Raw genomic sequence first — 17,443 nt, forward strand, 5'->3', positions numbered from 1 at the left:
GTATAAATTTGTAGGTAGCAAATAAAACTCCCTTTAATCAGTTTATACTACTACTAAATGGTTATTGTACCATATCACTATACCTCTAATTATTTTACCCCATTGTATTTTTTGTTATACCACATAACACCATACATTAAACAGCAATAACATCCTAAAATAGTTCAATATTATTCTTAAAAAAAATTATGCATATAAATAATATTTTTGGTAAAAAATTAATAATTTATAACACATATGATATTAATATATTCAAAAATTTAATAGGTGTATATTTTATTCTTTTATATATATTTACATATAATTTAAACAAAATTAAATATTTATTTCTATATACAATTATTTTTTTCTTTAAATTTATTATTTATTATTTTATTTATTTTAATTTGTTATTAAAAACATAAGACAACAATCGTTTGTTTTATTTTGTTATTAATTATGTGAAAAAATATTCTTGATAAATATTAAAAAGTAATTAATAAAAAATAACCGATCAAATTCACATTTTTGAATTAGATTTAAGTTATTATGCAAATTACATTGAATCCAAAATATAAAATCTACACTTAATATAAATTGAATGCACTATATACAAAATAATACAAATTAGAATAAATAAACAACCCTACATCTTAGGATATAATTCACGTAAATTCATATATTGGAGCTTTGGTTAGTTTATGTTGGTTAATTTTCTGTGTGAATATTATCTTTATGTAATGAATTATATTCTATTTACCCATTAATAAATATTTCCTTTACATTTTAAAAAATAAAAAACAAACACTTTCCAACTTTTGTTTAAATAAAGAATAGAGAAATCACACGGAAAATCAAGGAGAAAAAAAGATGTAAATGAATACACTTTCAAACAAAAGACTATCAAATGAATACATACAATTACAAACACTATCCTGCTACTTCAAAACTACCAAAAAAGAAATCCTTAGCCATACCCAAAATGGCAGGAAATATTTACCTCCCATAATGATATTTACCCTTAATATTCTCCCTCTCAAAAGTTTAAACTAATCCTGTGCCAAAGGTATGGACCTCTTTCCAAGCAATGCACAGAAGAAAATCCATGGCAGCGGGTAAGTAAAGTAGATCAATTATATGTTGCAGATCGAGGTTTAGGAGGTAAATAAAGAGAATTTCCACAGTCAATAGGTGTGTGCATTAATGGGTTCCATCTATCGAAGATTATTCGGCCCCCACGGCCAACTCTTCCTCTAAATTTACAAGGTGGTGATGTAGAAGCTTCGTCTTTTGTTGAAGGATCTGATGGTACAGAAATGCCTGCAGCTGCCAACTTTTCTGGAACTAAAGGTCTCGCAAACAACAAAACTGGTTCAAGGGGATCCTGCATTAACCGATAACAAATTAAATCCACAGCTGGAGCTGTACTTAGAGCTTTACTCAGGTAATGGAATTATAAACAAGAAGCAACAGGAAAATTACCATTTTATGAAGCCATCCTTGTGGTACTTGACGCCGCCTAAACTCTTGCTTAATGTGTCCAGTGGGTATTAATACCAAGTTGGAATCTGCCAAAGGCTGATTGTTCATTGCAGAAGGCCGTATACCAGTACGGCTGTTTACAATGTCATCTGAATCAAGAAATTCCTCTTCACCTAAACTGAACTTACTAGCAGAAGTCGGGAATCCAGGAAGAGTCAAGCTATCATCCATAAGCTCCGTTTCATGCTAGAAATCAAAGATAAAAAGAGTTCCACATAGTAAGTAATAATAATAGTCTGATCAACTTAGCAAACATGACGGGAGTATTGCCACGTAAACAATAATAAATTGGAATCTTACCACTTATTAAATGTACATGTTCAAAAAAAATAAATGAACCAGTACTACCTTAAATGTCAAGGTACACATAAATAGAGTTTCCTATTCTGAGTAAGTCTTATACAATAACAAGAATACCTTAATATTTATACTATTTAGGAGCACTGTGTTTGTCTTTGGAAAGGAAAAAAGAAAAAGAGAATTATATTTGTACTTTACGGTCCTAGCACAAGGGCCAGAATGGTATATTTGTTTTCACTTGAATAACAAGTATACCTTAGAAGAAAATAGTACCACTTGAATAACAAGTATTAACTATTAAGTGAAAGTCTGATAGTCTGATACGTATTAAGTGTCAAGTGAAAGATTAGGACCACTTGCTTGTTTCAATCAAAGCAAACAATTATAAGCATACCTTATATTTCATTTGGATCCTTTGAAGACTAACTTCAGCTTCCATGAATTCTCTCTTCTTCTCTTCTCTCTGCATGTGTACAGTCATAATTAGTAACCTTTAATACACAATTTTCTCAAGGGGCAAAAAAACAGCCAGGAGGAACACAAATTCTAACCTTTTGAACAGGAAAAAAAAACCAAAACACAAATACAAAATTATGAAAAGGTATTTCCAACTCGTCAACAACAAAAGCAGTCATCCTATAAACGAAGACCTGAAAAATAAATTGTAAACCCTCTCCAAATAATTCTTCAACCTTTAACCAAATCACCGATTTTTTTTTTTTGTCATTTTCCAACCAAATTATCTAACAAACTCTCCATAGATCATATAAACTCTATTATTAGTACTTAGGAAAAATATACTTAAATTTTTTTATATGACTTTGTACATTATAGTTATAGCTGACACTGCAACTGTTTTCAAAAATTTAGAGTAATTTATAGGGTCAAAAACAAGATTCAAACATTCAGCTGCACGAGTGCGAAAAAAAATAAGCACATTCATGAATGTTGAAACTTTGTTTCCGAGATTGTAAATTAATCAGAACTTTTCAAAAACGGATAATGGATAATATGGCTATAATATAGACTATCATATAAAAAAATTAGGTTATGATTTCTTCAAATAACGAAAACATAGATGTTCCTACTGGTACGGACAAAAGTGGTGTCCCTACTATAATCATGTCCGATATATTATAAATAAAAATAAATGAATACAAGTAATTATGCATTCTCTCTAGTCTCTAGAGACCATTGCCACATTCTGCCAAACACCATTAAGGGCTTCCCTCTCACAGTATGAAGACTGAAATTTGGAAAGCTCACAGTAAAGACACTTTTACTTAAATCTAGACTAGATGACTATGTTGAATTTACCAGGTTCAATTCCTATCCATTTCATAAAAACAATTATATAACCAAAAAAATGCAGCAGTATATGACAACAGAGTTGAAGTAAAGATACCTTAATTAAGGCCTCCAGTAAAGTCTTCGCTTGGTCCAAGTTGCGCCTAACCTTTTAAAACAAAATTTAGATAAAAGTTATTACTATGCTAACCATGCTTTATAAAGTCAGATAAACACAACAATGAATCAATTTTGATAGATAAGGAGAGTTCTCACTTCTCATATAATAATTGCACTTGTAGGAAAATCAGTATATATATATATATATATATATATATATTAGGAATAAATCTTTTCTATTCAAGTTTTATTCTTTGTAGAGTTGTCACGCTATTATTTAGAAAAGTTATAATAGGGTTTAATTCTCTATTTTTATTCTCTGATTTTTTCCTTAATAGGAATTCTTGTAAAGCTTATACATACACGATTTCTTGTAAAGCTTATACATACATGAATTCCTATCATATGACCTATTCTTCTAACTCGTTTAACTCTTATATACCCTGCCCATGTAGTAAAAAAGTTAAGCTAGCATATGGTAATTTCTCATCTATTGCAGGAAAATATTTAATTTAAATTTTTGAAGGGATAGATCTTAAATCTGTTCTTCATGTTCCTCAACTTTCTTGTAGTCTCTTGTAGGTTAGCAAACTATCTCGAGATTCTAATTGTTGTGTAATTTTCTATAAATTTCATTGCCCTTTTCAAGACCGGAGTTCGGGGAAGACGATTGAAAGTGTTAAGATTATTAACGGTCTCTACTATTTTGAAGATAAGAATTTTAATAATGAAATTGCTCAAGGGTTTAGTAGTATCATTTCTCTTTTTGTTCATGATCAAATAATGGTTTGGCATTATAGACTAGCCATCCTAGTTTTTCTTATTTAAAACATTTGTCACGTTAGTGAATAACTTACCTTGTCACGTTATATGCATAATGCATGTGCAATTTGGGAGTTGTAAAAATAATATGGCATTACACACTACACACACGTGAGAAGTTTACTAGCATGCTCTATGAACAAAAATATGAAGTTTTTCTAGTGTTCATATCAGCTTTTCTGTCAAGGTGGCACTAACCTGGCGAAGCTTTTCAAATGACTGCACATTGTTTTCCCTTCTTTGCATCTAAAAGAAAAACAAACAAAGATACTCATCAACAAAAAGAAAAACATATGCACTTATTTCACGAATTATATTTAAACAAAGAATATATCTTCATGAGTGATAGTATTATGAAAGAAGAGAAATCTATCACCCACCCTTCTTGTGTGAAGTCTGTGAGCCTTTTCCCTTGGCCTAAAGACATTATACGGATTAGTGTCATTAACAGGTGGAGGAGGCTGTACAAAAAATATGATTGTGATCATTAGTTGGCAAATCGGCTATCACATTCACATTGTTTATTCTGTTAAAATCTTCCATGAAAGCATTAATCAATAATTGAGGAAAAAAATAAGCAGCTAAAATAAGAGAAAAGAGAAAGGATGGATTCTTATTATGTTTCTAAAATAAGAACTAGATTTGAAAATGAACTATAAATTCCTCCTTGTTTTAGTCTTTTCAGCAAGATGGATTTGACATATTATTTGGCAATAATAAACATAATAATAACAGAAATAGAAGTAGCAACTCAGCAGCAATAATAAACTACTGATACTAATACTAACAGAAGTCATGGCAATTGAAAAGTAATAACACAGTATCAGCTACAAATCCTAAGCATACTATGTAATTAAACTACACACAGTGTATGAAAAAGAAATAATAAGGATGCAGCATACCTGTAAACGTCGTAATACAGGCTTTTGCCATCGCTCACGCTGTGTAAAAGAGAAAGAGAGGAAGAGATAAAAAATGGTCATTGTCCATGAAAGGGAAAAATACCAAACATTAAATGTCATTATCAAAACATATAAAATAGCATCAAACACTGAAAACAATAATTATAATTTTGCATCTTTATCATCTTAGCCTTTTGGAATATGCTACACTTCTTTTAAAAAAACACATGTTTGAGTAACTCCAAATAGTAAAGATGAATGATGAGACACAAAATGCAGCCATACGTTCAGAATGTGAGAAGGGTGTAACAGGTGAAACTTTGTTTTAATTTTAATTTACTATCCCAATAAGAAGGTTTTTTTTTTTTTCGAACAAAGTTTAAAGGTACAGAAACATTTACTTTCCTTGGAATGGAAAGAAGCAAACAAAGACTATTTTTTTCAATTTTGTAACTTCTGAAGCATTTTAAATCACTCTTACGCTTTACCATTTTCCACAGAAAAACAGTTTTTGTGGCAGACTTTTTTTCCTTCTCCAAATTCCTTTAAACTTTCCCACTGGAAAGCAGTTATTTTCTTTCTATGTTATGGTAAGGGAAGGAACAGATAAGGAGGTGCTTCAGAATAAATAATGGTTTGTTGTTGATGATCTTAGGTAGGAAGAGTTATTATAGTGGTTTGTGGATTGTTTTAAGCACTTTTGCACAAAGCAATCCTCCAGAACAACCAAAAAAACACAACTAACAATGGCAATTCAACAGTTCATAGTAGCTTTAGGCTTTGTCATGAAAGTAAAATTTCCATAATCACTTCTCTCCACCGGTATTTAATCCATACCTTCTCTTTCCAATAATTATAAACAGACTGGAGAACAGCATATCTGATAGATGGAGCTTGAGCTTGTAGAGCCTACATGAAAATGATTCAAGATCAACTCGATACTAACTCAAAGCAATAATTACACAAGGCCACGTCTCTAAAATTGAAAAAAAAAAAAAAAAAAGCTTCTCAAAATTCAAATGACAAAAGTGGCAAAAAGTGTTATCACACCCAAAGATGATATTACTGGTGGTTGGAAAATAGAGTAGCACACCTCCATAGCAGTATCCTGCTGCAGGAGAATAGGGATTGGCGAACCAAGAGTAGGTGTTATCACTCCTGCCCTTTCCCGAGCCTTGTGATCCAAAACTTCTAACTTAAACAGAAGAGACTCAAACCTGTATTGAAACATCTCATTACATAATTTGAATAACACATTATATGTGTGCCCATGTATATGTACATATGCGAGAATGATTACTTGTCGGGCGCAAGAATTTTGCGGTCTCTGTTAAATTCTTCAAGCCAATCCTCATCTTCATTGTCAATGTCGTACTCCACGAACTCTCCGAGCTCAGCCCGAGCTTCAAAGTAGGAAACCAACACAAAAACAATGAATTCATTAGCAATGGGGATTGTACATACATGCATATACGAAGTTATACAAATATAGATATAATTCATGTGGTGGGAATTGAAACAAACCTCCCCTGCCACGCAAGTAAGAATTGGGCTGAAAGAAAGTGCGGGAATAATCTCTCTCGTAAGTGTCGACGATAACAAACTGAGGAGTGGGAATTTCAGAGGCTGCAAGCCTTTTGGCAGCAGCGACGGCAGCAGGGCTGGGGTGGACCTCATTGGCGGAGTCGAAGCTTGCAAAGCGGAACAACTGAGAATTACGAGTAGAAGATGAAGTAGGGGCGTCATCATCCTCTAAGTCCTTAACAGACTTGACTATGGGAAGCTTCTTGTGAATGTCCAATGGCCGAGGCCTTATCGACGGCCTGCTCATCCTTCTTCTTCTTCTTCCCTTTCTCTCATCAACATCCCAAAATCGAATATTAGGGTTTCGAAATTAAATCCAATACATCGAACAGAACTCCAATTCAATTCTATTCACTACTATTGAGCCCCTTTCAATTCAAAAAAACCTTCGGATTATTCGTCGTCGTCTTCTTCCCCTCTGCTAATTAGGGTTTCCTGCACAATGTCACGTACTTGTTTGGGGACAAAACTGAAAAATATAGCTTCAATAATAATTTTCTTTCTAAATATCTTAAAAAATAAGCTCCTTTTTTGAAAATATTCAAAAGTACTATGTTCCTCTATACAACATTTTCGTGAGCTTAACCTTCTTTTATATTTTTTCTTTTTATTTATTTTATTTTGTATTTATTTTTCTTTTATCTTTTAATATAAAAGGCCCAATTTTTATTTTTGTCTCTAACTAAATTTCCTTTTTGGATAGCGGAACAAATACATGTGTGTGGGGACCTCTCTAGCGGGTTGCATCCTGATCTTCCCTATTCTGGATCTCATCCTGTGTTTCGCCTTAATGGTATCGTTTTGATCTCGTCCTTCCCTTTGTTTTCTTAGCCATTCATACTTGTCCTCTCATCGATTTGTCTCCCCATCCGTTTCTCTCTCTATACATTTATTGTATCTTCTTGGGCTTTGTCTTTTTCTATTCTATGATCACTCATTTATTACTCCTTCACTTCACTCCTCGTTTCATTTATTGTGCTAGATCATACTGAGTGTTTTTAGATTTAGTTTTTTTGTTTTTCTTCATTTTTTCTTCTTTCTCTAGGTCTTTTCCTGTTTCCACCATTTATGGTTGTTGTCGTTTTGAATCACTCTAGGAGGGAGGCGATGATTATTCCTACCATCTACGGGATCTGCCTAGATTTTTTGAAAGGACGAATAAAGCATTTCCACTCTAGCTTCCACAACAAGTCTTTCATCTCCAGGTACACGTCTCTCTTTTTCTATTTAAGGATCTAGATTTTTTGGGGGTCCCTACTTCTCCATCTCTCGAGTCTTGCTTGCCCTATTTTTTCTCTGTGTTGTTGTTTATATTTAGTAGCCCTTATGGATTCTCTAGCCCTTAATATCTCCCAAATCCTCAATCTTACTAAAAAGAATCAATCGTTCATGATCTCGTTGAAGATGTAGAGGGATAGCCAACCAAAAAGGTCTTTTTGTTTAGTCTTCCGTGTCTTAACCTCAAGAACCATCAAGCCTGATTGGTTTGAGGATGCCATGCGAAATGCCTGGATCACCTGTGCACCCCTTACCTTATCTGATTATGGGTCTGGGATGTTTATGGTGGAATTTGCTTGCGAGGGGGACATGAGAAGGGTCCTTGAGGGTCAACCATGGCACTTTGATCACTGCCTGGTCACCTGTGCCAACCCCCAGGGTCTTGACACTCTTTTGCCTGATTAACTTCGTTATTCTCCTTTCTGAATTCAAGTTCATTCGATCCCGTTTGGTATGAAATCTTTCAAACTAGCAAAAATGATTGGGATGAAGTTGGAGACTTCTTAGAAGTAGATAAGACTACCATCTTTCATGTATTTGGTTTCTTTATAAGAGTCAGAGTCTTTGTTGATGTGTCTAAGCCCATTATTGTTGGGCTTTGTGCCCTATAAAACTCTATTTCAATGTAATCTTTTCTATTCAATTATCAATAAAGAAACAGATTTAATTTCATTACTTGTTTAACGTGTTATTTGGTTCATGTGATCATTTATTTATTTATTTGATTTATAAATTCATCCAAATCCTTATCACACTAATATTCTTGTTTATTGTGTTGTCAACACAGTGGAAAGTAATCAAGATTGTGTGATTAAATGTGTTCCTATGATTTATCAGTACACAGGATTTAACTGATAGGATAATCTACAACGTAGTTTACTTGCACCTTAGATAAGTGCTATGTTCTTTCCAGGGCATTGGTTAAAGTAAGCTTGGGTTGGATGTATGGAGTATGCATCGGAAGGGACCGATATTGAACTTGGATTAGACATAATAAACTTACTGTAATATCTATTCAATTCAATATCATCTAGTTGATCTTAGATCAAATGACCTCAATCCTGAGATGGTTAGGTTCTAGTTCAATTGTATTATTTGTGTTTTTCAATCTATTCGTTAAAGTCGACCAATGGATCTTCTCATGACATATAGATTAAGGACATGGTAATTGAGTGGGAGCGCCAATCATAGACACGACATCTATAGCTTCTATCTGGACATAGAAGTAAAACGATGATTTCTTTCGAGCTTGGCTAAATAGAGATAAATAATAAAGCGCTCATTTTAGTGATTATATTAGTTCACTGAAATATCATTTATAGTTTGCTAATTGTTTTAAGGAGAAAATACATTAAAGGGTGCAACGGTAATTTTGTTCCTACTCAATGTAAATCATCTATAGAGGATCATTAATTATTAGGATTATAACAATAGATAACTCATAGCGTATTTATATCGTAGAACATATAGAGTGTTCTATATAATTGAGAGTGCAATTCCAAATTCTATAGTGGTGCAAGGAGAAATTAATAAGTTAGAGAATTTACTTGGTAAATTCTAGATATGCTTATTGGAAGCTCGGTTATATAGGCCCATGGTCCCCATACTAGCTGAGACAAACTGCTTGTAAGACTCAGTTAATTGATTTTAATTAATCAATTATAATTCTAAAATTAGACTATGTCTAGTTTATGAATTTTCACTAAGATATGTCTTGATTATGAAGAAATAGGATTTTAGGGTTAATTTATTAATTAAGAGATTTTATGGAGTCTAATTAATAAATATTATAAATGACAATTTTATTTGATAATTAATTTAATTATTAAATAAATAGTTTTGGCATTTATAAGATTGAAATTGCAAAAAGTGGTATTTGTGAAAAATAGATAAATGGTTGAGAAAAATGGCAAAAATCTAACTAGTGTTGGGCCCACTTCATGGCCGGCCACTAGGTCCTTATTTTGCTCCATTTTTATCCTTTTTTATTCCAAATAATTTAATCCTAACCCTAAGTGAATTAGTATAAAAAGAAAAGAAAGGTCTCATCATCCAACTAATGCTTCTAAAGACTCTTAACCTAGTTTCAATCTTGTCAGACAACTAGAGAGTTTGAGACTTCTTCTTTTCTTTTTCTCTTCTTCTAATTTGAAATCCTAGTCTTCTTCACCATTAAAATTCAAGCTTTAGTGATTGAGTGCATGCCCAACCATAGCAAGTTAGTCATCAATCATAGTGTGTAAGACTGTGAAGAATCCAAACAACTGAAGGAGTTTCAGGCTCAGATCTTGGTGATACTCTGGGACGCAAAGAATACAAGGGTTAGAGATTTGAGCGGAAGGAGTCTTTTTATTCTGCTGCAGCCAATGTAAGGTTTCTATACTTTATATGTGTTTATTTTCATCATTTTAGAGATTCATATTTAGGATGTTAAAAACATACTTGTTAGTAAATCTAGATCCTGGTAAAAGATATTCCAACAATTACTATCTTACCCAACATATGCTTCCATTGTGGCATGCTTGATCACACACTCACCAAGTGTATTACTTATCTTTAGAAGTGTGACGATCATGCATTCTCTCCTCCTCTCCCATATAAAATACCTCTCAAGGCCCCTTCCAAATCCAACTTCAAAAGAAATCCCTTTGATCTTACTAATTCCATTCCTTATGATGAACTTGGCCTAAGAAAGCAGCAGCAACCTAGAGCATTCTTCATCAATTTTACCATTTCCTAGTTGAATCAAGAAGGACTAGGAGTTGTTTAAGCTTTGAGGTAAGCTTATTCCTCTTTGTCTCTTTAAATTTTGAGGTTTAGGTTGAGTTTGGTTAGGGGATTTTGTGATTTCGGGACTGTGGTGTTGATTTAAGTTCAGAGCATGCTTTTGAGTTTAAGTTAGGTTGTTTAAACTTGAATTGGATGGAAATTAGGGCTGTTAGGTTTGAGTTGGGCTAAATTGAGTTTAAGAACTCAATTTTCACTCAACTACGGTGTTTTGATCATTTTGATGAATTTATGAGTTTTGATTGATTGTATACATTGTATTTATGATATAGAACTGTTCTGTTAAGTTTGGGAACAATTGGTTAGGTTTGGAGCAAGTTTTGGAACTTTGAGGATCTAGAATTTTCGAGTTTCTGCTGTAGTGAACCGGAATTCCGGATGGTATAGGGCTGCACCAACCGGAATTCCGGATGATCAATTTTCAGGAATCGCCGATTTTTGTATTTTAGCCATAACTTTTCATTCGAGTGTCTGTTTTAGACGTTCTATATACCATTTTGAAGCTTATGAAGAGCTCTACAATATGAGACATAGATTAGATCCAAAAAATTCATTTTAATTGAGGGTGTTTTCACCATAAGTTTCGGTTGAAAACCATAAGTTATTTTATGTGGGTTTTAGATAGTTTTTTTTTGTAATAAACCCTTATTGATTTACCGCTGTTGTGACATAGGACCCGAGATTGTCAAGTATTATTCCACTCCAGTTAGCCCGCGCACCTCACTTTGGAATTGAGGTAAGAAAAGCTATATGCACCGCTAAGCAAGTAATGTGAGGAACGATTATGATCGAGGTAATGATGAGAAACGATTATCATCGTTTGTGACTCGATTATGATTGAGGTAACGATTATTATCATTTATGACTCGGTTATGATCGAGGGAAAGATACGGTCATTACCGTTAATGAAAATGAGTAATTATTGTTGGGGCCCTAAATAAAACTCTATTTCAATGTAATCTTTTCTATTCAATTATCAATAATGAAACAGATTTATTTTCATTACTTATTTAGTATTTTATTTAGTTCATGTGATCATCTATATGTTTATTTGATTTATAAATTCATCAAAATCCTTATCACATTGATATTCTTATTTATTATGTCGTCAGCTTACAGTAGAAAGTAATCAAGATTAGGGTTGTTCATTCGATCCAATCCGCACTCTTTTTGTCAAACAACATCCAATCCGCACTAAGTGCGGATTTCATTTTTTGGATCCAATCCAATCCGCACAATAGCTCAAATCTAATCCAATCCAATCCACAAAAATGCGGATTGGATCAGTTACTTTTTAATATTAAATTATTTAATATTTATAAAAAAAATATTTTTTTTTCACATAACTAGCAACAAAATAAAATAAATCATAGTTATTTTATGTCTACAACAACACATTAAATTAATAAAATAACAAATAACAAATTTAAAGGGAAAAAAATTGTATATATAAAAAAATATTTAATTTTATTTTAAATTGTATGTAGAAAAAAAAAATATAAGAATAGAATATACATTTTATCTATTAAGCTTTGCAATATAATTGTATTATATGTATTAGACTTTTAAATTACTATTTTCTTTACATTAAAATGTTATTTGTATAAATAATTTTTTAATTTTGTTATAAATATGTGTGGATTGGATTGGATCGGTTACTTTTACATGTCAATCAACATCCAATCCGCACAAGTGCGGATTTTGAATTTTCCAATCCAATCCAATCCGCACAAGTGCGGATATCCGCACTTTGCGGATTGGATTGGATTGGATCGTGCGGATTGGATTGGATCGGCTATTTTATGAACACCCCTAATCAAGATTATGTGATCAAATGTATTCCTACGATTTATCAGTACACATGGTTTAACTGATATGATAATCTACAATGTAGTTTACTTGCACCTTAGATAAGTGTTATGTCCTTTCCAGGGTATTGATTAAAGTAAGCTTGTGTTGGATGCATGGAGTATGCATCAGAAGGGACCGATATTGAACTTGAACTAGATATGATAAATTTACCGTAATATCTATTCAATTCAATATCACCTAGTTGATCCTAGATCAAGAGATGGTTAGGTTCTAGTTCAGTTGCATTATTTGTGTTCTTTAATCTATTAGTTAAAGTCGACCAAATGGTTCTTCTTGTGACGTATAGGCTAAGAACATGGTAGTTCAATTGAGTGCGAGCGCTAATCATAGATACGGAATCTATAGCTTCTATCCAGATATAGAAGTGAAACGATGATTTCCTTTGAGCTTGGCTAAATAGAGATAAATGGTTGACTACTCATTTCAGTGATTATATTAGTTCACTGAAATATCATTTATAGGTAGCTAAGTGTTTTAAGAATAAAATACATTGAAGGGTGTAATAGTAAATTAATCCCTATGCAATGTAAATCATCTATAGAGGTCATTGATTATTGGGATAATAACAAATGGATAATCTTATAGCGTATCTATATCGTGGAATATATAGAGCGTTCTATATAACTAAGAGTGCAATTCCAAGTTCTATTGTGGTGCAATGAGGAATTAATAAGTTAGAGAATTTACTTGGTAAGTTCTAAATCTGCTTATTGGGAGCTCGGTTATATATGCACATGGTTCCCATACTAGTTGAGACAAACTGCTTGTAAGACTCAGTTAATTGATTTTAGTTAATCAATTATAATTCTAAAATTAGACTATGTCTAGTTTATGAATTTTCACTAAGATATGGCTTGATTGTGAAGAAATAGGATTTTAGGGTTTGTTTGTTAATTAAAAGACTTTATGCATGATAACACTTGAATAAAGAGTTATTTGTCATATTTTTTTAGCTTAATTTGTGTATGTATTTTACATATATTTAGTTTTTTTCCTCCTCTTTTGTGAGAATATATATTATTTTGTATTTTTATATTCTTTTGGATAATTTAGAGTTGTTAGTAGGAATTATTAAGTTTTATTTGGGTTTTGGTAAAGAAAAGGGCTTAATAGAGAAAGTGCAATGTTTTGCTGAAGTTTTGCAGGAACTTTGTTGCAGCAAAAGTAGCAGGGCTGATTGTTAAAACTAATGTAGAAAAAGATGACGTGGCAATTCATTAATTTATGTGGCGAAAAATAGCTGAAGTGGCGTTTTAGGAGTGGCTGCTGGAGCAAATACTTGGAGATGCTAGATTTATGACATGTGTAAGGTTTATGTTGGGAAAAAGATACAAAACCTAAGATTTTATTTGGAAGAGGGCAGCCTCCATTATACCACAAAAAAAAAAAGGAACACATTTCTTGGCAGCCATTATTCAAAGAAACTCAAGAGGATGAAGAAGAAGAAAAGGAAGAAATGGAGGAGAAGTACAAGAAATGAAAGAGATTGAGATTATGCTAATAGTTTCTTCTCTTTATCTTTTACTCTTCTTGTGTTTTATTTTCTATTTCTAAACTTTGTAATAGATGATAGAATTTTGGGTATTTTTGTATTTTTGAGCATGAACTAATTTATTTTAGTTAGAACTTTTAATGAACCTTGGATTGTGAATTTTGTTAATATTTTATGAATGTTTTTAGTAAAAAAGTTTTGTTCATTCAAGAATGCCAAATGTTTGTCTACCTACTTTTGCTTGATCACCAATTGTAGGTTGTTAGCTAATCTTGATTTTGGAAAAAATAAGATTAGAGGAAATACTTGAATGATGCAAGATTATCACCTTGGAAAAGTATGATTTGTAGATGGTATAGGAATATGATATTTACCTTGTATGACCCATGGGAAATTGGTGCTTAATTTGTGTTCTCTAGGTCTAGATTTGCATAGGAATATGTTAATTTAATCTTGAGAGCCCATAACATATAGGTTTGGAAAAATCATATGTTCATTTATATTTTCGGTTGACAAAATTTAATTATTAATGCATTCCTCTATGACATTTACATTGAATTTGCATTCTAAGTGGATTTGATTGTTCTAGCTCACCATTTTGCTCATTTTCCTTTCTCATTTTACTTATTTTCTTGTTTAGTTTTTAGCCTAGTTCAAATCATCATCACTTCTTGTTTGTTTTACCCAAATTGTTTAGTATTGATTTTTGCATAATTAATTTCTAATCAATCCCTGTGGAGACGATACTCTTTTACTTATCATTATATTACTTGTTTGTGACTACGTGCACTTGCGTATATCTAATTTTAGCACAACAATGCAGTTTAATTAATAAATATTCTAAATGACAATTTTATTTGATAATTATTTTAATTATTAAATAAATAGTTTTGGCATTTATAAGGTTGAAAGTGCAAAAAGTGGTATTTGTGAAAAATAAATAAATGGTTGAAAAATGGCAAAAATCTAATTAGTGTAGGGCCCACTTCATGGTCGGCCACTTAAGGGAATTTTTGCTCTATTTTTATCATTTTTTTATTCCAAATAAATCAACACTAATCCTAGGTGAAATTAGTATAAAAGGAAAGTTATGGTCTCATTATCCAACTAATGCTTCAAAAGCTAAACAACTAGTTTCCTTCTCTTTGATAACTAGGTTTATGAGACTTCATCTTCTTCCTTTCTTCTTCTAATTTCGAATTCCTATAGCCTTCTTCACTATCAAATTTGAGCCTTAGTGATTGAGTGCATGCCCTTACATAGCAAGTTAGTCCTCAATCATAGTGTGTAAGACTGTGAAGAATCCAAACAACAGAAGGAGTGTCAGGCTCAGATCTTGGTGATACTCTGCTACAGAAAGGATACAAGGGTTAGAGATCTGAGCGGAAGGAGTCATTTAATTCCGTTGCAACCAATGTAAGGTTTCTCATACCTTTTATGTGTTTATTTTATATCGTTTTAGAAGTTCATGTTTAGGATGTTCAAAACATACTTGTTAGTAAATCTAGATCCTGGTAAAATATATTCCAACAATTACTCCCTTGAAACCACAGATAGGTTTCTTACTTATCGAGTGCTTTATCAGGCAATGATAGTGACATACATAGCTCGTGGACAACGAGTGGTAAGGATGCTTTATGAAGCATCAAAGTGGGATTGTCTTATAAGACAATTAATTGATTGTGTAATGTGAGATTATGTATAGGGTGAATATTTATTTATTATGATGATGAAGTTGTTGGCTATGAATTGCTATGATTTTCTCATGTGTTTGTATTTACTTTCTTTTCTTGTCGAGTCTTTGTGACTCACGAGTGCTTCGTGGTGCATGTAAAAGGAAAGGAAAACGTGGATCAACCATGAGTCAGAGGTCTCCCAGCGATGTACATATCAACCGTGGTGTCTAGGCTTCCACTGGGCAGGATCCACCCTTTCAATTATATTTTGAATAATGAAACCCTACTTTTGTAATACTAGTTTTGGGAAAGATTGTAAAAGTTTCTAAACAGGGGATCCCCGTATTCTACAGTATTTTATCTAAAAATTATGTTTTTAGTTTAATCAGACAGTTTTAACTAAACCACACTTTTCTTAAACTAATAGATTGACTATAAATTAAATTGTAAAAGCACACACGTGGTGTCCCTGCGGTTCAGGGCATTACACTAAGCTTCAATGCTTCTGATTATTGTGGTGAGGTTCATGCTGGTGTCCTCTGTGATATGCTGACTACTGTTGTCTCTTCTATTGCTGTCACTGTCCATGAGGACAATGGAAATGCCATTCCTTTTGCTGATCATGTCTCAAGGATCTCTGGGAAGTCCAAGGGCAAAGTTGTTGTTGGCTCTAAGAGAGCTGCTTTTACCCCTCAATCTGTTGTTATTGGGGATTCCTTAAGGAGCATACTCAAGAGAGCTAGGGCTGGTCCTACTATTGCTGAAGTTTTATCTGCTGACAACTCTACTTTGGAACAGGCGGGTATTGTTGAGCAACCCTGCCCAAAAAAATGAGTCTTTTATGTTGGAATGCTCGAGATTTGGGGTGCCCTCGAGCATTCTGTAACCTCTCCTTATTTGTTAAGAAGAATAGGCCTACTTTTCTTTTTTATGATGGAGTCTAAACTTCTTGCTGGCCGTGGTGATAATCTTAGGTTAAGGTTATCTTTTGATTATGTTTTTGAAGTGCCCAGAAAAGGCTTAAGAAGAGGACTTTTGTTATTTTAGAATCCTGATGTTAATGTAAATATATTGAATTTCTTCTCTAATCATATTGACTGCACTGTGAATTTTAATGATAATATAACTACTCATATTTCTTGCTTTTATGGGTCCCCCTATATTAATGATAAGGTTCATACTTGGAAACTACTTGAAAGACTGTATGATAATGCTCCCTCACTCCCTTGGCTTATTTTTGGTGATTTTAATGATTACCTCTCTATTAGTCATAGATCTTGTAATAGTTCTCCTCCTTCTTATGCTATGGTTCATTTCCAAAATTTTGTAAATAAGTTTTCTCTTTGTCCTTTGCATCCTATTGGTGATAACTTTACTTGGAAACATGGTTCCTTATTCGAGCGTTTGGATTGGGGAGTTAGCAATAGTTGGCAGTGTCTCTATCCTAAAGCTGCTATTTATCATCTTGGCTTTTACGGATCTGATCATAGTCCTTAAAATTGTCCTAGATGATGAGAGTATGCATGTGTCTCGGGTTAAGAGATTCATGTTTGAAATCAATTGGCTCACTGATGCCTCTTTTTTTGATAGTGTTAGGGTTTCCTGGCTTCAGACTAAGCCTTTTCCTAGTGCTAACTACCTTGATCAAATCCTCTCGAAGTAACAGTCTTGCATCAAAGCTATTCAAAAGTGGAATTCAACCTCCAATAGTCTCTCTTATAGTATAAATGCCCTTGAAAAATCCATCAATGATGTTAATTCTAATCTGCCTATATCTGAAGAGGAAATTAGGAGGGCCTCTC

At 32.8% G+C, this 17,443-nt stretch overlaps 1 protein-coding gene across 1 annotated transcript; it reads right to left on the bottom strand.

Moving 5' to 3' along the window:
* Positions 1 to 833: 833 nt before the first annotated feature.
* On the bottom strand, positions 834 to 7,097 carry LOC115713965 (uncharacterized). Its single transcript, XM_030642461.2, has 11 exons — positions 6,477 to 7,097; positions 6,253 to 6,355; positions 6,046 to 6,169; positions 5,790 to 5,861; positions 4,953 to 4,991; positions 4,431 to 4,511; positions 4,249 to 4,296; positions 3,227 to 3,277; positions 2,216 to 2,284; positions 1,462 to 1,707; positions 834 to 1,363 (listed from the first exon to the last, which is right to left on the bottom strand). Exons 1-11 carry the CDS (start codon positions 6,781 to 6,783, stop codon positions 1,109 to 1,111), a joined length of 1,395 nt encoding a protein of 464 aa, XP_030498321.2. The 5' UTR covers positions 6,784 to 7,097; the 3' UTR covers positions 834 to 1,108.
* Between the last annotated feature and the right edge of the window lie 10,346 nt (positions 7,098 to 17,443).

The sequence above is a fragment of the Cannabis sativa genome, chromosome 4 (assembly GCF_029168945.1).
Source record: "Cannabis sativa cultivar Pink pepper isolate KNU-18-1 chromosome 4, ASM2916894v1, whole genome shotgun sequence".
Taxonomy (NCBI): Eukaryota; Viridiplantae; Streptophyta; class Magnoliopsida; order Rosales; family Cannabaceae; genus Cannabis; species Cannabis sativa.

Bases quoted from the DNA above. Each gene is read 5' to 3' on its own strand.
- LOC115713965 (XM_030642461.2), bottom strand. From the start codon at position 6,783: ATGAGCAGGCCGTCGATAAGGCCTCGGCCATTGGACATTCACAAGAAG. The intron at 4,992-5,789 runs GTATGGATTAAA...TCTTTTACACAG, and splicing joins ATAATTATTGGAAAGAGAAG to CGTGAGCGATGGCAAAAGCC. The intron at 3,278-4,248 runs GTTAGTGCCACC...TTGTTTTAAAAG, and splicing joins CATTTGAAAAGCTTCGCCAG to GTTAGGCGCAACTTGGACCA.